Source organism: Haemaphysalis longicornis, unplaced genomic scaffold, assembly GCF_048455015.1.
Source record: "Haemaphysalis longicornis isolate Haplotype H1 unplaced genomic scaffold, Haemaphysalis longicornis Haplotype H1 scaffold_9, whole genome shotgun sequence".
NCBI classification, from domain to species: Eukaryota; Metazoa; Arthropoda; class Arachnida; order Ixodida; family Ixodidae; genus Haemaphysalis; species Haemaphysalis longicornis.
Genome location: NW_027526460.1, coordinates 92,602,151 through 92,620,113, shown reverse-complemented (window position 1 = coordinate 92,620,113; position 17,963 = coordinate 92,602,151). Strand labels below are relative to the sequence as shown.

Sequence of the window (17,963 nt, the reverse complement as noted above, 5' to 3'; positions counted from 1 at the left end):
CGCCTGCAACAGCGGCTGGTCGCTCGCATCATACACGCTACCACTCGTATGTCGGAGGCCACGGAGATCGGATCGGGTGCCCCCGCCCGGTCGCAACAACTGGTGTCAGTGCTGGGATGACACGGTTGCAACCAGGGTGCGCGCGGGACGATTGTATTGCAAGGTGCATAATTTTGTAAACTTCCATCAGCAGTACGCAAGACAAAACTACGAGCCCTTGAGCGGAGCGAGCGCGCTAGGGAACTACGCTGCCAACAGAAATGGCAGTTCAGCAAATTCACCCAGACAGCTAATGTGAGGTCAAGGAACAAAATATTGGTTGTGAAATCTCACCTCCACGCATACCAAAGGATAAGCCTCTTATTGCGCGAGGAATGGATAAGACATGTAGAAAAAAATTTCTCGTCGCTCCGTCGACACGGCTAGCGTTGATCCGTCGACAGAGAGAAAGAGAGAGAGCGACATAAATGAGAGAGGGAGCTATGTTCGAGGGTGGATAGTGAGATGGCCAAGGAGACATCCATCGGAGCGCGGCTGACCACTCGCCCATGCCGACCCGCCGCATCGGTCGCGCGGCGTCTCCACCAGTACAGTGACTCACTCTCGCCAACGCTTGTACGCTTCGTACTGCGTCGCAGTGTACAGGTTCGAATCCCCCATGTGGCGTTTCCCTTTTGATGTTGATTCATTTTTGTCGAGGCCATTTTACGGAGGAGCCTTCATTGCTCCACGGGCGAGTTGGCAGACTGCGTGCAGACTGACACTGGCGCGCTGGCAGCTTCTTGTTGGTGTGGGGTTGACATCAGCAACGACGGCCTACAGGCATAGTGCCGAATTATCAGCCGACTGCCTCTTACTACACAGAAACGAGCCAGCCTAGTTCCAAAGGTGGGGGCGAAGCACCTCGAAGTTGAGCGTCTCCGATCACGCGGAGGGCGTTCAGCCAGTGCATGCGCCTCGGCTAGTGGACGTTACGACTCTAATCGGGGCTGGCAAGCCTATCTGACTCATTATACAGCCGACACATTAACATAAGCGCGGTAGGCCAATTCCAAAAGAAAAGATATCGCGAATGCCCAACCAACGATAATGTCAGACAATTACGCATGTTGCACAGAAGCAAAACCTAAACTGGTTCGAACTACAACAATCTTCGACATCGCCAAAAACCTCGCAGTACGCGTCACTATGCTGTAGTTTTTGCGGCCGCCGCAAATGTCGCATGAAATTTATCTTTCCGACTTTTATCAATTAAATACTGGTTTAAAGACCCAATAAACGCTGAAAAGTGTTCATTTGAGCCCGTGTATGCCGTGCAAAGAAAACAGAGGTTTGAGAAATTCACTTCAGTGTCCCTTTAACAAGCTGGCCAAACAAAGTAACCGAGAGACGCGTGGCTTCACCCTTCCCCACAGCACCCGTGGCGGGGTGAATTCGTGGTGGATGGTGCCCGTCATGGTGCTGGGCGCATGCGCGGGGCTCCTCCTGCTGGCGGTGGCTGCCCTGGGAACCACGTACACCTACCGCATGGTCATCGCGCGACTCGCAGGTAACGAGTGCCTCTTCTGCCGAATTCGCACTCATTGTACGATTTTGCCAAACCGCGGATCGACTGTATCAGTAAAGTAGACAGGAGCAACGCAAAGGAGGGTCTGCATTTATTCAGCATTGCTTAATATATTGTGGCAAATTACTAGAACTGGTTTCGGAAATCTACAACACCAGTTCTTTTCCTGTTAATTTCACGCGTTAACCACCTTGATTTGCTACTAGTGAGGGGTTAAAGGTTTCAATGCATAGACCTAATCTCACTTTTTTTCTCGCCAGCTGCTGAAAGAGCTGCCAACAACCACATTGGTAAGCGAAGTATTGCCGCTCTTGTGATTTTTCACCTTTTTCAACATAGAAATGCGTATTTTCGCACAAATGCTTGGGTGAGCATTGCCACGCTACACGGGAGAATAACCAGCGTTTGCCACTGTCTTCTAAACATTGTGTGACTTGAGGTCGGTCTTCGTTGTGTTAACGCGAACACGAGCATAGAGCAGTGTGTTTTGTGCTTGCGACAACAACCTTTAACGAACTGGGCCCGATGGAAACACTAATTTTACGCGACTGTTTGAAATTTATGTGAAAAAAGAAAAGCCATAATTTTTTGGCGTGGGAGGCGAGTATGTATTTCAGAGGGGTGGGTGGGGTGCAGCGAAATACAACGTGGCAATACGAAGCCTGGAATATCATTCACAGTAAGTATTTGGTGCTGTAGGCCCATGCCTATCTTTTCAAATAAACTGTTCATAATTTGTGTCAGCATTGTCCTCAAAAGGTAGTGGTCATTCCTTATTTTAGTAAACCATTCAAAGACTGATTATTATAACACGCTAAAACTGAGGAACAGTTCACCGTCGAAACATTTGTGAAACTATTGCAACACAGGTACCTTGTAAGATACAATTCAAATATGCTCTGATTTTGACAGCCGTTCACCTGTATAATTAAATACAATTTTCATCGAATGGTTTAAATAAAAAAAATGATATTTGTCCGAGGAGGTTATGTTTACATTTATTGAATTATGGCCCTCCGGTGTGAACCCTAATCAGTTTTTTTTTACTATTGATGATATGGTGAGCTGCACACTTGTTTCATGTACTGACACATACATATTAGGAGTAAGCCTTCTGTGAAGCGTATTCTGTGCGTATTTAAGGCCAGCTTCCATCATTCTTTTTCTCCTTTCAGGAGATTTCGGGAATCTAAGCGCCTTCCTCACAGAAGACGACGGTACGTCACTATTCTACCCGTTTCTGTTTGCTCTAAAATATAATTAGATAAGCCGGAGTTCCGGTTAGGTAGTAAACTGTTCGCCACGAAATATTTTTCGCCAGGCAAAAACAAAACAGCAAAGTGTTCACACCTGGAAGCTCCGTGGTTCCATTACACTGCAATAGCTTAAACAGGCAATAATAGAAAAAAATTTAAGTTTGTGCAGTTTGAAAGAACAAACCTTCGGTAACTCAATCAGCTCTATTGTAGCCACGAAAGACGTTTGTTTAAACTAAAAAAACTTCGAGATGTAATGAATAACTTTCCAATTTCGCACTAGTGTTACGTAGCATGGGCCACCGATAACAACATAATTATCACTATGATAACTGCCCGTTAGCACTCACGTAGTACGAAGAACATAACCTACAGGCGCCACTACAGTCTCCCGGAGATGGTTCATGGCGGTGGCTCAGGCTGCCGACCGTACAAACAAAAATGGGTGACGTCAGAGAAAAGTGGCTCGAAAATGGGTGGGGAAACCTACTGCCTAATCTGTTCTGCTCAATACCAAGGCCACTGTTTAAAGTTTTCGATAAAGTAAGCATCGTCGTTATCGGGACAAAGCAGTTTTTTAATGAACCAAACAGGTATTTTGTCTGCACGGCCCATATAACAATGGCAGGAGGTCAGCAACCCCCTTAGTGCTCATAAGATGTAGTCAAGTGAGAAGGCCAGCGGCTTGCGTACGGCTCCCACACCACCAACCCGGTGGGCGGCCTCGTTTCGGAAAGGCGAAGCCATGGCACTCCTGCCAGGCCCCGAGTACAGCGATGACCGAGACGACGTGGTCGAGGACGGAGTCACTGGACCCAGGCCCCGGCTGTGGTGCTTTCTCGGCCGCCTCGACCCACGGCGACGCACCCCCGCGGGCTCTGGCAGGAAGGGCAGCAGCAGCAGCAGCAGCGCCCCGACCCGGGCCAGCATCGCGCCCAGGGGACTATGCTCGGCCCTCGTCTACCAGGGGGTTAGGCTTGTCTGGCGAGATGGTCAGGCCAGCATCGACGTCAACCAGCCCTGTGAGTTTACAGAAGTAGATGGGCTTATATCTTGTAAGGCCCTCATTATGCATGGAAAGCGTCTAATAATATGTGCTTGTGCAGATGGTAAATGTTTATGATGCAAGAAAGCTCCGCAAATAAATTGTACGTGTATAAACTCAGTAGTTGTCCATGACAGCGAACGAGGAGGACCTCCGGCGCCTGGCGGCGCGGCGAGATGTGGACCCCCTGCTAGAAGTTCACATTCACGTTGCTGGCAGCCAGCATCAGCCGCCAACGTCAGGTATGACCGTGCGATGACTGCTGTCGCGCGGCTCGGTTGTACTAAAGTTAACGCCATTACACGTGTTCTGCTTCTTACTGCGTTGTCACATGCTACGATGCACGCTTTTAGCAAGCAAGGGTATGTACGCTCGTATGCAGGAGCATCCGCACCATCACTATCCTACTGTTGTTGTCGTCATCATCATCGAGACAACTAACATGATGAGCTGAAATGAGAGCAGGATACGACCCACCCTCGTAAGAAGCAATGGTGGTTCATTCGGCTCCTTATGCATGAGAGTTGTGATGGACTCCGTCTTCTAAAACTACCATTTAAATTGACGTGGATGGAATCACAAACGCAGCAGCTTAACCACACTAGAAAAGTCGTTTACAGAATTCTCTTCGAAACGTTTAACATATGCACGAACGTCCACGCGTCTGTTTAACCTAAGCACACTCAACGTCATAGGTTTTCACCAAACTGATCCACGAAAAAACAAACATCATTCCCCGCAATTCCAACCCCTAACTGCGGTATCTAAATTGCGTGTTTTGTGTTCATCGCTTTACACACGCTATCCGAGCGGAGGTAGCTTGACATGCTACACTACTGGCTAAACTCCAGTACCTGCATTGTACTCCTCCTGGCAGGAGTGAGAAGAAAGGTGTGGTGAAGCTGAGAAACAGGGGCGGGGAGGCAGAACCCTGTTACCCTTCAACGTAATTTGCAGTGAAGCTAGCACATACTGGGTGAGTATCTAAACAGCGAAATTGGGTTTGGTCGGCCCTTTATGGTACGAAGCTTGGAAACTCTTGCGCAGCGAAGTGGAGAGAGCGTAACCGCCGATGGGGAGAGCAAGCATCAAGGACACATACAGCGAGTGAAATGAAACTTTGAAGAAGACTGTTACTTAGGCAAAGATTTCCTCAACTACTAAATCGGGGGGTAATGTTTGTACTTGACAACATTGTTGAGCGAAAAGAAAAGAATAAGCGCATTTTAAGCAAGAGATGAATACATAAGTGATCTTTGCATTATTCTTGGACACGTATACTTGATTTTTGTGAGAGCAAACAAAAAAATACGCCGTGAAAATACCGAAAGCGCTTGGGGCGCACCCTCGCGGCAGTGTTTCTAGTTCAAAAGTAACAAAAGCTTAGAGTATATGGCGTGAGCCGTAGAAAACGGGAAAAATCAATTGCCGAGATCAGGAATCGATCTTGTGGCTTTGACAAGCTCTAGGAAAGGCCAGGCGGCTTCGCTGTTAACATCAGCGTTTGAGACATCTAGTTAGGAAAGTTGGGCTATATTTTGTTGTTTGTCCTCAGTTCAAGATGATTCCAGCAATCGTACACTTGAGCTCAACGTGAGCTCAAACGTGCGCTCAAAAGCACACTTTGCCGCTTAAGCACCACGTAACTCCGTACCTGAAGTGATGTCGAGTACGATCTCAACGCGCTTTAAACCTTTTCTACCAATGTTGCCACATGACGTGTTTTTTGCACCAGGCGAAATCCCCCCCCCCCCAGATTTTCTTCGGTCCGTTTTGCGCAGAGACGCCTCCAGCCAACGCCGGCAGCAACGTTTCGGCGCCCTCTGCGACCAGGGAGGCCCTGCGATCGCTGCTCCATTCTCCGCAGGGGACCACCGAGGGCTTTGCCATGCGCTCCGCTCGTTGGCTGGCAACGCACCATTTGGACGGCCTTGTGCTCGAGTTGGGCTACGCCGTCAGCGGCGCCGCTCCTGAACTCGTCACACGTCTCGCCGAGGTGAGGCGCCCCTGTACGGCGATGCCTTCTGCCAGTCTCAAATACGCGGCAGCATGACACCGCTACACGCTCCCTTCGGTCTCCTGCGCAGCATCTTGTCTTCCGAACAGAGGCGCCCATGCACACATGCTTGTTGCTCGAGTGTCATTAGTTGTGTGCTACTTAAAGCACCCGCCCTGCCATCTTTCGTTAAATTCAAAGAGCCTGGACATCAGCACCCTGCCGTAGATGAGAACAGAGGCACCGACGCAGGTTCGAACCCGGGCACGGTGACCGCTTTTCATATAGAGGGGAAAAGCGAGAACGCCCGTGTGTTGTAATCTTAACGTACATTAAACATCCCCAGTTGGTCAAAATTTAGCCGGAACCGGAGCCCCGGCATATTAAACCCCCGACGTATGAATTTTTAAGAAAAGAGATAGTAATAACGGGCGAAACCACCAATGTATTCTAGTGCGAGAGATTCTGTGATCACGTCATGTAAACAAGAGGGGTGAGCATAATCCATGGCCCATCATCGAGACACAAAGACCGTAATCTGTCGATTGAAGGTCTGGAAGTTGGCCAATCATACTACGCCAAAAAGGGGAAGGAGGAACGTATGCACGCATTGCGGGTATTGTTCCCTATTTGCGCTTGGTGTTACGAATTGACAGCGTTATGCAAGCCACCAATCAGTTTGCAGTTTGCCAGAAGCGGTGGATGCAGGAGCCAGAAGCTCGGTCTGAGAAGTTAGGGCACACCGTAGGACTCCTGTTCACCGTGGGCATTTATATACTTAGTACTGCCGCATTGGGGACAGCCTCTGTCCAGCGCAAGATGCCGAAAGCTACCGCCCGTGAGATATCGTTCCCAGGGCTGTTTCCTTGTGCGTCCCTCAGCCGTCACAGATCAGTTGAGGCACCTGAGCCACTTCAGATTTCCCGATGGCATCGTCTTATCGAGTCAGCATGGATATGACTGGCAGAACATGCTTCAACAAATCTACTTACAGCTTTCAGTTCTACAGGTTTTCCCGCTGAATTTAATCCAATCGCCATACAATTTATTCCAAGCGCCAGCGAATTTAACCCAAGTGCCAACCAATTTAATCCAGCTCTCAGAAGGTTGTTAAGGGCTGTTTTGTGCAGAATTAGGCGCGGCTTTGCGGGCTTGGATGCGCGGGGTGCGATGAAAACGTGGTGTTCCTTGATGCCAGATCTGCAAAATATCGTATGCGCGCAGCTTAATGGACATTTAGTAACACCCGCAGACCAGGAGAGTGGCCTCGTTTAATACGTTGGTGGCGTGTGGTGATCGTCTGCGAGATCTTCAGAAGTATCGTCTGCTCGCGTATTGTTACCCCAAAAGATTTGCCGGCATATTTTCACGCGAGCAGACGACACTTCTGTCGCCAGTAGGCGATATTTATGCATCTCGCATACGATATTATACTTCGGAAATATTGCTTAACGTTGCAGAGAAGCATTCAAGTATTGAAAATCAGAATGCAAAGAGCGTTTAAGTAACGTGTCTTTACGAAAGGAGCTTTTGAAGGCATTGTTACGCGAGATCAGACGATACTTCTGGCGTGTGTTATCGAAGGCGATCTCGCAGGCGATCAGCTCACAGCAACGGTCTGCGCGTGTTAGTAAATGTTCATTAGGCTGCGCGCATATGATATTTTTCACGTAAGGCATCAAGAAACGCCACGTTTTCATCACACGACGCGCATCTCATAGCTGCGCTTAATTCCGCACAAAAGAGCCCTTAACAACCTTCTGTATGCTGGATTAAATTGGTTGGCACTTGAATTAAATTCACTGGCACCTGGATTAAATTGGATGGCGTTTGGATTAAATTAGATGGCAGGTGGATTAAATTGGCTGGCGCTAGGATTAAATTGTATGACGATTGGATTAATTTGAGGGGGAAAACCTGTAGTATTAAAGATGAACAGAAAGAAATGGAAAGTAATGTTTAACAAACACGTCTAGAAAAAATTCAGGGTAGGTTTGATGTACTAGAAATACAAACGAAAATCGTCATCTGCAAGCTGTCAGAAAATTCGCAAAATGTTCGACGAAGGGTGTTGGAAGCATTTGGGCGACGGCCCCGTCCTGTGAGAGGCATGTAGAACCTGTAATTGTTGATGTTGATTTTGGTGGTGGGAATGGTAAGGATGTAGTACACACCGTCACGTGCGGCGCATGTGCAGATGAGCCACCGCCAACTGGGCCGCATGGGCAAGTCTTTCACGCTTGTGCTTCCGGAGTCGAACGCGCTCTTCGCGCAGTATGACCTCGACGCCCTGCTCACCACGTACGTTGCCTGTCACGGCTTTTCAACCTTGGGCGCCTGCATTTCTTCACACAGTGGGGGTATCCAGTGAGTGGTCAATCACCCTTTCAGCCTCCCTACTTGCCGAGCACCCCGAAATTATCCCAATCACGTCTATAGCCCGTGCCTTATCCATCTCCCCTCGTCGCCATGCTCCGTGTATCAACCATGCCGGCCCGGCCCTTCCACGAGGTCCTTGAGCATCCTCCGCTGTCTCGGTGTACATTGAGCAACAACACTAAATTCGAACGCCCCAGAACGAATATGAATGTTCACATTGTGGACTAAATTCGTGATCGCAGGAGATAACGGCAAGGCTTGCTAACTTTCGTCTCATATCCTTGTCGGTGGTAATATTTATGATCTTATTGACACCTCTGCATGTCTTAGCGTTCTTATTTACATTTTCACCTGTGTTTCACACATTTTTTTCCTTTTCATTTCGATTATACGGCAGCGACGTCTAGTGGAGGCAAACAAACGCTATTTCGCAAATTTCTATTCAGAGCATTATGCAATCAAGCGGAAAGGAAATGTAAAACTTTTCTAGCCCAACTGCGTACAGCCTCAAGGGTCCAGGAGACGCTGCCGTTACCGCGTGGTCTACCAGAACATTTTGATCGTCATGGTCGGAGCTGATGTAGAAGAGAAAGCCGAGCTGCTTCGAAGGGCTGCATTCTTTGAACAACGCCAACAAGACGGCCTTCTTTCTTTTTCTCCGTCTTGCTAGCGCTGTTCGAAGCATGCTCTCCCACTGTTCACGGAAAGGGATTGTGGTTAGCGGGGTTGGTAAAAGTGGAGAGTGCGGGCATTCAATGCCAATGTGTAAAGTGGCTAGAGGGGTGTAACATGGTTGACATACCTGTGCGAGGATAGGATCAATGCGGGACGTTGTGTACAATATAGCAAAAGGTATCAGTTTGTAGGTGTCGCCAGCTGTACGTTTCTGCGGGCGTGGGGGAGATTTGTAGCGGACATACTTGCAGTGGGTACGAGGGTGGCTTCAGCGGAGGATATTGGGTTGGTAAATGTCTTTTGCTACGCAGGAGGGGCTTGTACCTGATACAGAGGACGCATCTGACTAGCGACCTTCGACGGGCCAGTTGTCCTGCCCCTTACCAGGACCCCATCTTTGGAATCGTGAGTATAAGTGAGAGGGAGCGTGCGTGCTGCTGTTAGTTTCGTTCATTCACAAGCTTCAACTCCTTCTGAGTATATTCCAGCCAAGTGTCTGATAGAGAGTAGAAATAACCGACAATACAGAGTACGTATGACGAGTAATTTTACCAATCTAGCCATTACAAATAAAGAAATGAGCATTATAAAGTAATCTTTCGTATATCTAATTCATGACCAATTTCAAAACACAAAAGATAAGATGACGCAGAGAACAATTTGGTGACAAATTATTGAAATAGAAAATGAATCGTTGCGTCCGCTTAGGGCACCACGGAGACACAAATAATATGTTTCTTTAACCTTGGTCCAAGCTATCTGATATTACCAACATCAGCAATCCTTATTTTTTAAGAACCCGAGCGTGCGGTATTTATATAGCAACGATCGTTGCGGTGGTCGTAGATAAAGAGCTCAAACAGCTAAAGATGACACTTGTACAGGGTGATTACGAGCGGAGAAGTCTCAATTTTGGCAACTGGGGGAAAGCAACGACGTGCTTTATTTACGGAAAGACGTGGACGTGTGGCGAAAAAAAAAGGCCGATCTATTGAACAGAAACGCACAGGATGTCGCAGCTGCAATGTATCAGGGATGAACAAATCGCCAAAAGAACCAAGTCTCCACAGACATACCACAAAGCGCCAATTTACGGTATTCACAAACAATTCAAAGTTTACAAGTTTATTAATTACTGCAGTTTTTATTTATTAATTATTGCGGAATTTATAATAGCAGTTCATGGCCACTGGCAAAGTCATTTGCCTTTTTAGCGCCGGCAGCACGCTCGTAGCAGACGACACGCTGACGCCTGAGTACTGGATTAGCGCGGCGAGCTTGCACTAGTGGTGCAGAGATGAAGAAACAGCCGAGATGGGGGTCGACGTATAGCTTTCTCCGGTTTTGATAAGTTTTGCCAGGGTTTTCTGAGTTTTGTTAGGTTTGGCGGTATTCTTGCTAGGCTAGGGTGTGTTGTGGGGTCGCTCTGCGTTTGTTCTTCCTAGGGAGTTACATAACTCTCTGGCGGAACCACAATTTTTTGCACTGAAATCGATGGAGACACGATGCGCTGTTTCGCCGACACGGCGCAGTTACGTATAGATAGGCGAGGTGCACAGCGCCTCGCGCCTGATGAGTTCTTTTCTTAATATTTTTTGCTAACGCCACCGGACCGAGCTCAATATTAAAGAGCTCGGCCGTTCGAATGGTACCGAATTTCTTTTGTTTAGATAATGGCTGCATACTTAAGCATCGGACGTGTTTGGGTGTGGTCCTCGTGCTGGCAGCGGGACAAGTGTCAACTGTGGCATACGCGCATCTTGCTATAAGCTACTGACATCGTAATTTATCTAGTGCCGTAATGTTCCCCAAAGCAGAGATATTCTTCCGTTACTAATACTAACCAGATGTTTTTTAAACTACCGGAACTTGAAATGAAGGCACATGACAATAACGGGCCTTTCTACACTGTGGTGTCAGCTCTGATTGGCTGGTTTTCAACGTAACATTGTTAAACTTATACCGACCACTGACGGGATACAAGGCAAATAATTTTCCGAATTGTTTGAAGGTCATTCAACAAGCGTATCAATTTGCGCACAACCCGGGAGCGATCAAATACACCGCGGAGTGGAATCGAACTACGTTGCAGTCACAGCACTCCCGGGAGCCTCTTTCGCCGATTCGAAGTGGATGTTCAAGATTTCGGCAAACATTAGAGATCCCCATGCGGCCAGAAATAATGCGAAGCCCTCCACTACGACGCGCCTTATCGTGTGTGTAGCGTCAGTGCGTTAAAGCTCCCAATAAAAAAACAAACAAATAAATAAAAATAAATAAATAAATAAATAAATAAAAATAAATAAATCAATGAGCAAATAAATAAAATAAATGAATAAATAAATATATCAATCTTAGTGCAGACTGCTCTGGCGAGAAGCTGGCGCACTTTCATAGTTTGTACGTTCTGCGGACCGACTGCCTGTTTACGCTTGATGGCGCGATTTCCTGCTGCGCTAATTACGTCACGACATCTCAAAATCTGAATACCCTATGGTAAGGCCCTTTTTACGACCCTATTGAACAGCTATAATCCCTCATTCGACAAGGTTCTCTGCCTTTTCCTGGTTGATCAAACTCACCTCATCTCCACGCGTGCTCTCCGAAATCACTTCCAGATATCGTGACTTAACCGCTGCTGTAAACAACTTCACAATCGAGCAATATCAAGGAGTGGGTCCGCCGAACGAACAAACTACGCTGGTGCGCGAGGCCGTAGCTAGAGCGCTCTCGTTCTACTAAGAGGCACTCGCTCCCTCCCGTGTTTACTCTCATAATGCTTTTACTGTACATGATACACTTTGTTTTTTAAGTGCTAAACATTTTTTTCTATTCCCTTGTGTTTTCGCCCCAAGGCACAGTTTAGTTATTTTCATACTCGGGATATAAGGTGGTAAAACTTGCTGGCTGACCACGGTGCAGGAGCAGGTCCTGAACCGGACACACGCGGCGCTAGGGTCCCATCGTCGGCGCCAGGGCCTGTCTCGCCTGTTCTTCAGCGTCAGCCTCCTTGGCGCGCATTTTGTGCTGGACCAGGAGCCCGGACCCAACGCCAGCGTCACCTTCGCGTCGGCCAAGTTTCAGGGGTTCATGCCCTACGCGAATGTGAGTACCCTATCACGGTGTGACATGCCTTTTTGTGCTGTGCGCTTACCAACCAATGGCTTCTCTCCCTTCTTCGCGGGTAGCGCGACGGGACATTCACAGTTAATTTTCACAAACTTTTTTAACCCTAGGCGTCCATACGTTAGTAGAAACTTCTGGAAGGGGAGGGGTTGTTGCTCAATTACCAGCTTTAAGGGAGACAACGCATTGTAACAAAACCCCAATTTTGCCCATATATCGCGCAAGAACATATACACCCGCGTCATGTTGCACGTTTCTGTAACACTGCTTTTTAGCATCGTACACGTCGCATGTGCACGTCGGCTGTTCCGAGAGAGAGGGGGGGACGGGGTTGTTTGACGGTGTTGGGCATATTTACATGTGAATGCATGGCATCTGCTGCTCTTCACAATTTAATTACTCTAATTTGATTCTTCATTATGATCATCTCCACGTATTAGATAAAGGGCCCCCTACACCCATATATACATCACTTTTAGTAACGACATACTCTTTCTGTCCATACATATTTTGCCACAAACAGACTGAATGACAACATAATAGTTTTTGCGCTTTGTGCCCACGGATGCCCTTAAGCCATTATTATCAACGTACTAATACTACTACTCCTCCAACATGTCTACGTTAGGAAGCTTAAATCTCGGTCAGAAAAAATCCGAGCCTGCAGCCACTGCAAATCTCGCCTCTGCTCCTCGCAGATGTGCCAGCTGATCATGTCTGGAAGGTGGAATGCGCGTGCCAACCTGCACACGGACTGCACCGAGGCCAACAAAGGCATCGAATGGGCCTCCGCCTTCGCCCCTTTCTCCGGGGACTGGATCGTGAGTCGCTTTCAGGAGATATTTAAGCCCCAAGCTGGTTAAGGGCGAACAACTGGCGTAAACAAATATTGACGGGTTTAGTCGCGGTTGAGGTATGTGGCCTCTAATGCGGTTTCAATTACGAAAGACTACACGCCGCGGTGGCTCAGTGGCTAAGGCGTTGCGCTGCTGAGCACGAGGTCGCGGGTTCGATTCCCGGCCGCGGCGGCCGCTTTTCTGATGGAGGCGAAAAGCAAAAACGCCCGTGTGTTCGAGATTTCGGCGCACGTTAAAGATCCCCAGGTGGTCAAAATTAATCCGGAGCCCTCCACTACGGCGCGCCTCATCGCCTGCGTTGCGTCGGCGCGTTAAACCCTACAATCAATCAATCAATTACGAAAGACTAAATGGTATGTACCAGAGAAGATATGCGTCCGCCTACAACTGAGAATGGGAACAAACGTCGTTCTGGAAGGCTTCATTATACAATATCCAATCGATGACAAATTATTTAGATGGCCTGAATTATACCATGCCGTATGTAGTGCACATGCTCGCATTTAGACCAAAATGAACACGGTCGTTATCAGCACCGTTTAAGCTTTAACTAGGGTTGGCACGTGCAGTTCCAATAATAGTATGACAGCCAGATGTACCGAATTCCTTCTAGTATCAAACGGCCCATGCAAAGAAAACCATAAAATCCCATTGGCACGTCCCCTCCTACGTCACAAAGTTGGAATACGCGCTTGGGTCAATGAGAACGTACCCTTTCATGTCTGAAGATTGGAAACATGAACCGGAGAGACATGTTAACTGAGTTACAAAATTTTTTCTGCAAGAAGGATTTCAGACAATCCTGAAATTATACAGGAATATACTTCGCTATCTATTTGTATTTAATCGCCTTCACGTATATAAACCCACCCTATATCAGTTACCCTCAACTTGAATTTTTTTCACCCTTTCTACCAAACCTGGCCACAAATACAGCGCATTAATTCTTTCACCGATGAATAGTGGTATGCTCGAAAACAGTAAAAAAGTTTAATACTTAGCATGTCAAAAAACGCGAGAAGTCAGCCAAGTAAAATTTGCTGTTGTTGAGGATGACGGCGCCTCAATAATAATTTACATTCTTTCTTCTTCCGACGTGGTCGCCGAAGCTGCTCGAAGGAAGTCAAAAAGGGAGCACAAGCTACGCCTTTCTAGCTTTGTTGTTCCCCTTGTAAACCTAGACCTACTGTCTTTGTTTTATAGATTTATTTTAAGTAGAGAGGAATTTGACAGAATCATTAAGGGTATGCTAGGGTCCCGAACAGTATTATCGCCCTGGGTACTCGCATTCGCATGGGAGGCAAGCGGCTGCCGAAATGGCAGAGCTCCCTCCAACCGAAACGTTGAACCCTGGGTAGGTGTAATGCAAGAGGAAATTGGTTATACCTGTCAACAATTAACGGCTACCGATAATTCTTTTGTGGATGAGCTGCGCACCAGGCCCGTGCGGCTTCGCTGCGTACTCTCGCCACGAAGATCAGCCATTTTTTAGCTACCGCGGTGTCTCAGTGCTATGGCGTTGTGCTGATGGGCCCAAAAACAGGGGTTCGATGCTGGCCGCTGTGGTGGTTTTTATAATGGAGGCGAAAATGAAAAGCACCCGTGTGTCAAGATTTTGGCGCCAGTTAAAAATTTCCAGGTGGTGAAAATTAATCCGGAGCCTTTTGCTATATGGCGCACCTCATACACGTGTGTAGCTTCGGCATGTTTAACCAAACAGTAAATCAGCCCTCAATCCGAAAGATATGGGGAGTGTGTACATTTCGAAGTGTGTGTACATTTCTTGGTTTGGCTTTGTATTGTTCTTGTTTTATGTGCGGAGTACCTTAGAACCTCAGAATGTCCGTCCGCGTCTGTGCGCATAGCATTTACAATCGCAAAAAATTGCAGACGCACCGGCAGGATTCGAGCCTGTGTGTCGTAGACCAGACAGAGTGAGGCTATGTTCAGACTACCGACGTAACAGCCATATCGTGAGCTACGGACGTAAAAAACGGCGTGTCACGCAGTTTGGTTGGCTGAGACGTGAAATGACGTCATCCTGTAAAATTATTACAAAGGTTGCGGCAACTGTCTGAACACGACCTTACAGTCAGTCGTCTTACCCATTTGGGCTACGGCCCTGAGTTAGTACCCTAGAGTCAAGAGGCTTACTCCCTCGCCTGTAACGGTGCGGAGTACCTGAGGACCTGCCAATGTCCGTCCGGGTTCATCCGTGCGCACACCACCATCAAGCGAAAATCAAACGAAATTCTGTTTGAGCCGTGAGCTGCAGCTGTTTTTAGGAAATAATCAAGGAGCAACTCACGGCTCAAATCTAATGACGGTCGGGGCCTTAATGGAATGTCACTCGGGGCGCAACTTGGATGTCATTTCGAGTTCCCGTACTCCGCACCTTTGCCATCATCCAGGGAGTGGAGATGCTGCAATTTTTGGTTTCATTTTCACTTTTGTCTCCTTCCATGCTTTCCTTTTCCTTTTTGTCTATTCCCCCTCTCGTAATAAAAGTGCTTGCGCCACTGTCTGTGCGTATGTATCAGATACTTGAGTTTCTTTTTTTCCAGATCAGTTTCTAAGTAATAACGTCCTTATCGCTCTGGCTGCAGCTCGGCTTTAAAGGCTCGATCCGTGGTCTGGCGGTCTTCGACGTGGAAGCAGACGACAGGGACGGTCACTGCGGCGAGAAGCACGTTCTTCTCAAGCGAATTAGGGATCTGCTGTCGTAGAACAGCCGCTCTTTTGCGTCGCCACCGTTCATGCCATCGGCACGCCGCTTCATTCGTCTGTGCATTCGCCGTCGGCTTCATGTTTCAGCCATAATTATTTTTCTGCCACATGCAATCTCTATGTTATAGTTTCCCATCTGCGAAATTCGCATGATTTGACGAACGCAATGTTTTCACACATTACACGAGGTAGATTGAAAGGCAGCTTATTTGTCGATCAAATGAGAGCAGGCGTTATCTGTCCTGCTATACGCAAGTGAATGCGGTAATCTCACGGGGAGCACGCCCCACTCTTCATGGCCAAAATCACAGCGCCGAGTGCGCACACGGCAGGTGCGACAAACAATACCGAATTTGCGGACATTTTAGGGTAAATTTCTAAACGTGTTAAATTGTGGTTTGTCAATTCGTCTCTTGAATAATAATAAAAAATGCCACAGAAAACATGTCAGTGGGTGTGATGAAAATCAGGTCCCTATACACGTATCATAGTGTCCGTAACAACTCGGCAAGGGGCATATAATGCAGTCGAGAGCACGGAAAGCGGTTGGCGGGAACTTTGAACGAAGGGAGAAATGCGGTAAAACATCGCAGTAGTAACCGACAGCGTACAGAGTTTTCTCTAGCAGTTACTATGTAGCTCAGCCCTACTTACCTAAGCAAGCATAAAACATCAGGAAACACTATCATTTGCCTAGACGCCACTCATCAAGAACAAAGAGTATCAAATGATGCTCGTTGGAACGACCACGTCCCCGTATTACCTACCCCTCTTCCTACCTGAACACCACGCTATCAATCAAACTGTCTGTCGCTACAAAAACACAATGCATTCAGATCTGTGCCCTGCACCCGAGAAAAGGCCTGCACAGAAATCTGGAATTTTGTCCAAAGATCAAACCTTCGGACGAGCATCAGGAGAAAAAAACTAGCCAGCTCCAACCATATTGCACTCACCTTCGCGACCCTCAGCGGGACTTCAAGCCCGAGAGCGTCTTTATTTTAATAATAGTTTGCTCACTCTTCCTAGGCCACTCATGCAACGTCTGAAACGAGATCGAGTGTGCAGGGCCAGTGAGTCAGAGGAAGGACTGGCTACGCATGACAGGGGTCTGCCAACGTTGAGAGGAAGGTCACAAACGTTACGAGGCAGAAACAGAATACAAGTGTCGCTGGTAATTGGTCTTGCGGAGGTGAAAAATGGATTTGGCTGAAGCAAGGCAGAGGCCAGTGGAATTTGTAAAGGGGCGTTCGGCCCACTGTTGTCGTGCAACCGATGACAATGGGGACGGGGTACCACGGGTTCACTTTTAACAATGGAAATATGCTGAAGGGACGTATTGCGATGACTGCCCCCCCTAGTTAACTCGATTTATTGGCTGGGTCGCTTGCTGCTTTTGACCGTCCGCCAACTGTGACAAATAGCACTCGCTCCTTAAAGGCACTACAAAAATTATAGCTCCACAGCAAAGTTAAGCCGCTTGTGGAAGTGGATTACTACAGTGAGTTATAATATGGTGGCTTATCATGCTTATCGAAAAGACAAATAAACTTGTGTTTCTTGGATTTAATTCTAAATAATGGCTCATATAGCTTGTTTAATAGTTGCCATAAAACAATACTTATAGCCGTTTTCTGTAACCATATTAACCCCGTGTCTCGGGTCAAGCGAAATATGACTTCTCAGTGCCAACCTCTGTAATATGTTAGTGGGAAAGCATAAATGATCCATTCGGCGAAAAAGCCGGCATTGGCGTTTTCTGTAGTAGCTCCTCTTAATTTCCGGGGCCCGTCAATGCCGGCATATCCGCTCCCCTCCACGTCATCTCGACAGTACTCAACCGGATGTTGTTACGTTGCTGCAGGATTAAATTGGTAGATTAAACGATGATTTCTGGCCGGCCGTGACCGCACCAACACTGGGGCTATGCCGCATTCTATAACCCTTGTTTTCATCGAGTTAGCATTGGGCTCTGTGTTCCTGACAACTTACTCGCATTGTAGCTATATTTAGTACAGTTCAGGCGACCTTCCGTTCGGGAATATGCGGTACCCAGTGAGCACAGCCGCCGGCCGCGTCAGATAGCTGTTGGGGATATTTCACAGCAGAAACCTATCTTAAGAAACAAACCCACACAAACTGAAAAAAGTACCGGCAAAAACAAGCTTAAAATGAAGCCAGCATGTAAATGCAGCTTCGTGTTCGGCCACCCTTTGCTGACGTATATGGAGATGAATAAATTAAATCTTTAATCAACATAAACGCGGATATCAGCCGAAACCACAAATTGTGCAAAGAGCATGTGCTGAGGCTGTCGGAAAGAGAAATAATTACC

General features: G+C 47.5%; 1 protein-coding gene across 1 annotated transcript; it reads left to right on the top strand.

Annotated features, from left to right (window-relative positions):
* The first annotated feature begins 1,455 nt into the window (after positions 1–1,455).
* On the top strand, positions 1,456–15,627 carry LOC144153307 (uncharacterized). Its single transcript, XM_077684957.1, has 10 exons — positions 1,456–1,549; positions 1,828–1,857; positions 2,743–2,784; positions 4,006–4,110; positions 5,650–5,864; positions 8,062–8,165; positions 9,230–9,323; positions 11,841–12,023; positions 12,743–12,865; positions 15,508–15,627. The coding sequence occupies exons 1-10, from the start codon at positions 1,456–1,458 to the stop codon at positions 15,625–15,627; spliced, it is 1,110 nt and encodes a 369-aa protein (XP_077541083.1).
* Positions 15,628–17,963: the final 2,336 nt, after the last annotated feature.

Excerpts from the sequence above, each read along its gene's own strand:
- LOC144153307 (XM_077684957.1), top strand. The coding sequence starts at position 1,456 with ATGGTGCTGGGCGCATGCGCGGGGCTCCTCCTGCTGGCGGTGGCTGCC. Across the intron at positions 1,858-2,742 it reads AGCTGCCAACAACCACATTG|GAGATTTCGGGAATCTAAGC; the intron begins GTAAGCGAAGTA and ends TTCTCCTTTCAG. Across the intron at positions 4,111-5,649 it reads GCATCAGCCGCCAACGTCAG|AGACGCCTCCAGCCAACGCC; the intron begins GTATGACCGTGC and ends CGTTTTGCGCAG.